Genomic DNA, 7,471 nt, shown 5'->3' with positions numbered 1-7,471 from the left:
TTATGTTTTGCGAGTTTTACTCTGTTAAGTGTTTATCTTTTAATTAAGATTAATGCATGCTATAGTTTTCAGTTAGTAGGTGATTCAATGCAGGGTCACTACATTTGTGGTATCGGAGCATGCTTAAACTTTGGGATTAGTACTTGGAATTTAGTCTAGCCTTGAGTAATTATGCGCATTTGGGATTTAAATGTGCAACTCTTTTTCAGATATGACTGAAAGAGGTGACAAGAGTCACGAAAGTGTTGGTCATGCAGGAGGCCATCATCATGGCCATCGTCATGGGGTAGACGCCGCTATTCTATCAATAAATTTCTGCAAGTAGGACCGAAACCCTTGATGGGAGGAGAAAATCCAGAGGAAGCTAAGACCTGGATGACCTGGATTGAAAGTGCTTTTCGAGCTTTCGAATGCACTGAGGATCAGAAAATGGAGTTTTTTGAATTTGTACTGGATGGACGAGCACGCTTATGGTGGGACGCAAAGGCTGCTCAGGTACGTACTGAGAGAGGTCATGTGACTTGGGAGGATTTTTGCCAACAGTTCCAGAAACTTTATTTTCCTCCAGCAGTCTGCTTAGGCACGATCGATGGATTTGCTGACACTGAGGCAGGGATCCATGTCTATTGATGAGTATCAGCAGCGATTCATTGATCTGCTACCTTACAGTCCCCTTATCAACGAGAGTGATGCGTCCAAGTAAGATATATTTCTGCATGGACTCAACCAGGATATTTATTCACATGTGGTTGTTTGTGATGATCCGACATCATATGAGACTCTTGTTAATCGGTGTCGTCAAGTCAAGAACAGCAACAGGCAGGCACAGTGGAAACGATTAGTCGTGACGCACCCAAATTAACCCAACTCAGATTAACTAAATAAACATGTAGTAGCGAGAGTAGAGATCGTTCCCACGAGGAAAGTGAAATTTATTTGTTTTATTAAAAATACTGGAAATAAATAAAAGGGGATTTTATATTTTTGAATTAATTACTATGCAAAAATTAAAATAAGGAAGATCAATAAATTAACGAGACTTGGTATCGATCGACTACACCCTTGAAATCATTCACTCGATCATCGATTCTCTAAAAATAATTAATTTTCATTGAATATTCACCATTGAAAATCTAATTCTTGTTCCACCTTAATCTTAGTTAATTAGACACCAGCGTTCTAGATTAACCCTTACCAATAAATCAACCCAAATACCAATGATCTAGATTTAAATCTAAGGTAGCATTCATATGAGTGAAACAGATGAATCTAGACAACACATGCACCAACGGATGTATTTAGCCTAGTAAATTGTTGTTCCTACGATTTAACAAATTCACCAGAGGAAAATATTAAACGCAATTGCTTCACAAATTAGATGATTCAAACAATTACGGAGTTGAATTCTCTAATTTAGCGGTAGATTGCACGAAAGAATTATCAGGTGATCAATCTAATAATCAAACACACAAGCATGAAATAAACCAGAACAACTCTTGATACTCGATAAAAATCAAACAATGAAAATCAAAATCTCACAAAGTAAATAAAATCAAGGGTTTCGTCTTCCTTAACCAAGTACTAAACTAAGAAAGAATTAAATCTAAGAACAAGAAAGATAAAACCTAGCCGCCAATGTTTCTTCTCTCTAGCCGTCTCCAATCTATGCATTTCTTTGATCTGATGATCCCCCTCTCTTTTGCGTCTAAAGATCCTATTTATATGGTCTTGAAAGCCCACAAAATAAAGCCCGCAAAATAAGAGTTTTAAAATCCCAAAAAAAATTTTTCCTGCGCCCGATATCTCGCTAGATCGGTAAAGATTGACCGACCGATCAAGCATACTTTTGACAACCTTCTGTTTTCACAATTCTTGGCACCGATCGATCGGTTAAACTTTGCGGATCGAGCAAACAGCTTTTTTTCCCAGCAAGCAGCGATTTTGAAAAATTCATATTCGGAGATCTAGCCGTCGGATTGAGTTGAAATTTGGAAAGCTGCTTCGAAACATCTTGAACTTTATTCTGAACGGTGGAGATTGGATTTATATTTATCTAAAATTAAAAATTGTTTTTTGACCATTGCTGCTTTGTAATTCATCTCTTATCTCGCTCTTTCTTTCCATTCTTTAGCTTCATTCTTCTATATTCCTATATCAAATCACATACAATGATTAGGAACTATAAAATAAATTTAATCAATGCAAACTCTTCTAATCACACCAATTAACACACATAAATATAATCATCACATCAAACTCCCCCATAATCCTTGCTCTCCCTCGAGCAACACAAAACCAAAAATAAGCTCGAACTCATAATACATAACAAAAATAACCATGATCTTCACATTTGTGCCTCAGGAATAAATTCAATGCATGATCAATAAAGGCGTTAAAATGCTAACAATGGAACAAGTTCAATATCCAGACATTTCAACTAGAGATATAACCCCGAACGTGTGTGTGTGTTTGGTCATTAGCCAGTGTCATGCACACTTCACAGATCCATTCAATGTAAAACCCCACAATATCTCAAGTTGCACACCAACAAATAAAATTAAACCATTGAGAAATTTTATAGTCTTTTCACTTGTCCGAGTAATTGCATCTAGTTATCCTCAACTCCGTACATTCTCCTCCAAATTTAGCTCTTGAAATTTATAGGACTAGAATTTCAATCCTCATTCCAATGCCTCCCCTCACCTTACTAACTCCATTCTTTACTTTTTTTTTAAATAATCTCAAAAGGGATGTTGATAGTCTAGCGACTTCCTAAGACTATCACAAGGCTCACACGACTTTCACTATGTCATACACAATTCACAAGCCATGACTCATGCGTGCTAAAGAATATTCAGGAACCATATCAAAGTCTAATTTAAGTTGGATATCAAAGTGTTCCAAGGTTAGAAAATCATCTATTTTGAAAAGCATGCATATCATCAATTAGATATCATCATAGGCTAGTGATTTGCAACAGTCAAATTCATCACAAACTATGAGCTCTTAAAATTTTTTTTTTTTCAAAAATCAGATAAATTCTCTCAATGACTGGCTAAGTCCTCTCCCCCATACTTAAAATCGTACATTGTTCCCAATGTAAGTAAAAATTCAAAAATAAATAAAAATAAAGAATGAAAAGAAATACTCCCCTTGGGTTGCATCCCAAGCAGCGCCTCTGTTTACAGTCGTCGGTCCGACTGTATGCTTCTTTTGCTCATGGTGGTTCATATCTAGTTTTTCTAACCACCTTCACCCACTTGAGAAATTTTCCAGTTAATTTCGTCCCATGCTTCCTCTGCTTTAATTTCTTGGGGATTCCTTTTAATCGATCTGGAGGAATTTTTGGCTCAGTTTTAGATGCCTGCAAATCAGAAGGAAAAATTTTAGCAGTAGGATTCTCTGCAGGTCTTACAACAATCTCCTCATTCACATCTTTCGTTTGTTTTTGTGGCAACTAATCATTGATATCAAGATTATTAACATCACTTTCATAACTAGGAATTTTCTGGGTGTCAAAAATATGAAACTTAACAATCTCCCCATCAAAATCCATAGTGAGAGTACCATTATTAACATCTATAACAGACTTCGAAGTTTTCAAAAATGGTCTTCCTAGCAAAATTGGGCTTTTCAAATCATTGTTTTTCATATCAAGCACATAGAAATCAGCAGGAAAAACCAATTTATCAACTTGCACAAAAACATCCTCTAACACACCCCTAGGACAAATAGTAGATCTATCAGCCATTTGGATAACAATTGCAGTTTCATTCAAAGGTCCAAGTTTTAAGGAGGCATAAACAGAATATGACATGACATTAATCGATGCTCCTAAATCTATCATCGCCGTGTCAAGCTGAACATCTCCTATTTTACAAAGAATAGAAAACATACTTGGATTCTTGCATTTTGTAGGTATTTTTCTTTGTATCACAGCAGAAACCTGTTCTCCCAATTCAACTTTCTGACACCCCTTCAATTTTTGTTTTCTCTTCACAGTACATAATTCTTTTAAAAATTTAGCATAGCGAGGTACTTGTTTGATAGCATCTAATAAAAGAAATATTCACATCACATATACGAAAAGTTTCATATAGTTCCTTTATCCCTTCATATTTTCTAGACTCTTTTAACGCTAAGGAAAAAGGGGCAACAGGCTTATACTCAGAAAGGGGAGGAAACTTACCTCTTGGTGCCTCTTGAATTTTCTCATTCTCCTCCTCCTTAGATTCCTTGTCATCTTCATCCTCTACCGGTTCTTGAACCGCCTCTTCATGAATCTGCAACTCCCCTCCTCTCCTCAAAGTGATTGCACTAACATTCTCTTTTGGATTCACCACTGTCTGTGATGGAAAACTGCTAGAATTTTGTGCCTCCAATTTGTTGATTGCGGTTGCCAACTGCCCCACCTGAGTGTTAAAGTTTTGCATACTTGCTCTTGTTTCCTGCTTAAAATTCAAAGTGTTAGTTGCAAGATCCTTAACAATATTTTCAAGAAACTCACCAGAGGTAGGAATGTGAGGGCGCTGTGGCTGTGGAGGATACGGTGGCCTCTAAGCTTGATTATTTGGCTGCACATGAGGTGTAGGCTGATTCACCGGAGGGTTTCCTTATCTGAGGTTTGGATGATCCTTCCAACCTGAATTATACGTGTTCGAGTAAGGGTCATGATTTCGCTGTGGTGGTCCTGGAAATCCTCCTGCTGCATTAACTTGCTTAGTAGATCCCTCTTGAAGTGCAGGAAACATATCAGTTGAATGTCCCACTTTAGCACAAATTCCACATGCTCTTGTAGTCTAACCATTCCATACAGTCATTTGACACACAAAAGACGTCAGTTCAATTAATTGCTGCTCGAGAGAAGAGACATTTACCTCGTTATTCTTTCTAGGTGCCAGATCACATCTACTAGTGTCAAATTGTTGAGAATTTGCAGCCATGTTTTCGATCAAGTTCCTTGCTTCTTGCGGCGTATTGTCTACGAACACTCCTCCACTGGCGGCATCTATCATACTCCTGTCATGAGACAACAAACCTTCATAGCAGTATTGAAATAAAATATTTTCACTTATCTGGTGCTGCGGATAGCTAGCACAAAGCTTCTTGAACCACTCCCAATACTCGTGAAGTTACTCTCCCATATGTTGTTTGATGCCATAGATTTCCATCCGGATGTTCGCGGCTCTAGAAGCTGGGAAATATTTTTCCAGAAAGATTCTTTTCATCTCAGTCCAGGTGGTGATGGATCCAGATGATAAATAGTATAGCCAATCCTTAGCAGAATTCTTTAATGAAAACGGAAAGGCTCTCAGCTGGATTTGCTCCTCTGTTACTCCATGGGGTTTCATGCTCGTGCATACCACATGGAATTCCATCAAGTGCTTGTGAGGATCCTCACCTGCAAGACCATGAAAAGCAGGCAACAAATGTATTAGCCCAGATTTTAATTCAAAAATAACATTAGCTTCTAAGGTAGGAAAAGTAATGCATAAGGGCTGCTGGTTTAAATCAGGAGTTCCCAGTTGTCTCAAACTCAGATTGGCATTGGCAGCCATCTCTTCCTTAGGAATTTCAGTCTGCAACTCGTCCTCCTCCAATTTTTGTCGAGCTTCTCTTTGCCGACGATGGAAAGTCCTGTCTATCTTCGGATCGTATGAAAATTCTTCTTCTGAAGAGTCACCTGTAAGCATGAACAAACCAGAGTAGCGCTGGGGAAAGAAAGTTAACAGAAAAACGAAAAGAAAAAAATAAAAGAACACAATAAATTAAACGCCTTTCCCGGCAACGGCGCCAAAATTTCGCAACGCTTAGTTGTGTCGCGGCCAAATTAACCCAAATCAGATTAACTAAATAAACATGTAGTAGCGAGAGTAGGGATCGTTCCCACGAGAAAAGTGAAATTTATTTGTGTTATTGAAAATACTGAAAATAAATAAAAGGGGATTTTAGATTTTTGAATTAACTACTATGAAAAAATTAAAATAAGGAAGATCAATAAATTAACGAGACTTGGTATAGGTCGACTACACCCTTGAAATCATTCACTCGATTATCGATTTTCTAAAAATAATTAATTTTTGGGAAAATTGCAAATTTAGTCCTGTATGTTTGTCACTTTGCGATTTTGGTCCTTTATGTTTTCACATTTCAGTTTTAGTCCTGTATGTTTTGATTTTTGGCAATTTCGGTCCTTTTTCTTCGAAAATGCTGACGTGGCACTGTACACGTCAGCTCCACATCAGCATTGAATTGGTGCCACGTCAGCGCCACATCGGAAAAAGGACTAAAATTGCCAAAAAAATAAAGATAGCGGACTAAAACTGCAATCTGAAAATATAAAGGACCAAAATCGCAAAGTGACAAACATACAGGACCAAAAAAGCAATTTTCCCTTAATTTTCAATGAATATTCACCATTGAAAATCTAATTCATGTTCCACCTTAATCTTAGTTAGTTAGACATCAGCGTTCTAGATTAACCCTTACCAATAAATCAACCCAAATACCAGCGATCTAGATTTAAATCTAATGTAGCTTTCATATGAGTGAAACTGATGAATCTAGACAACACATGCACCAGCGGAAAATATTAAACGCAGTTGCTTCACAAATTAGATGATTCAAACAATTACGGAGTTGAATTCTCTAATTTAGCGGTAGATTGCACGAAAGAATTATCAGTGATCAATCTAATAATCAAACACACAAGCATGAAATAAACCAGAACAACTCTTGATACTCGATAAAAATCAAACATTGAAAATCAAAATCTCACAAAGTAAATAAAATCAAGGATTTCGTCTTCCTTAACCAAGTACTAAACTAAGAAAGAATTAAATCTAAGAACAAGAAAGATAAAACCTAGCCGCCAGATATTTCTTCTCTCTAGCCGTCTCCAATCTATGCGTTTCTTCGATCTAATGATCCCCCTTTCTTTTGCGTCTAAAGACATGTCGGATGACATCTGGTGCTTGTTTTCTTTGTGGCGAGCAAGGGCATCTGCGGAGGGATTGTCCTACTCGTATGGGAGCTGCTAGTGGATCGGGATCACAGGGTGGATCTCAGGTTTCTGTTTATCTACGTCAGCCGCCAGCACCACCTAGTTCTTCCAATCTTCGCCCACGTACTCAGGGGCAGGTATTTGCTCTTTCTCAGGAGCAGGCTACGGAGGGAAGCAATCATATGTTGGCAGGTACCTTTTTGTTATGTGGTATTCCTGCACTTGTTTTAATTGATACTGGTGCATCACATTCCTTTATTTCTAGACGATTTTTCAAGAGACATAGATTACCCTATGTGTCATTAGACCTGGATTTAGTTTTATCTACTCTGCTGGAGCAGGAAATAGAAACTAAGCGTCTAGTGATGAGTTGCCTTCTGGAGTTTGAGGGACATGTGTTGTCTGCCAATCTAATGATTCTAGCTATGACAGATTTTTATTGTATATTGGAAATAGATATGCTGACTT

At 37.6% G+C, this 7,471-nt stretch overlaps 1 protein-coding gene across 1 annotated transcript; it reads right to left on the bottom strand.

Annotated features, from left to right (window-relative positions):
- Positions 1–3,217: 3,217 nt before the first annotated feature.
- On the bottom strand, positions 3,218–5,693 carry LOC140861280 (uncharacterized). Its single transcript, XM_073264290.1, has 7 exons — positions 5,402–5,693; positions 5,137–5,329; positions 4,878–5,019; positions 4,643–4,732; positions 4,190–4,448; positions 3,485–3,870; positions 3,218–3,364 (listed from the first exon to the last, which is right to left on the bottom strand). The coding sequence occupies exons 1-7, from the start codon at positions 5,691–5,693 to the stop codon at positions 3,218–3,220; spliced, it is 1,509 nt and encodes a 502-aa protein (XP_073120391.1).
- Between the last annotated feature and the right edge of the window lie 1,778 nt (positions 5,694–7,471).

The sequence above is a fragment of the Henckelia pumila genome, chromosome 4 (genome assembly GCF_033568475.1).
Source record: "Henckelia pumila isolate YLH828 chromosome 4, ASM3356847v2, whole genome shotgun sequence".
Taxonomy (NCBI): domain Eukaryota; kingdom Viridiplantae; phylum Streptophyta; class Magnoliopsida; order Lamiales; family Gesneriaceae; genus Henckelia; species Henckelia pumila.
The sequence above is the reverse complement of the archived record's forward strand: the minus strand, read 5'-3'. Positions and strand labels throughout refer to the sequence as shown.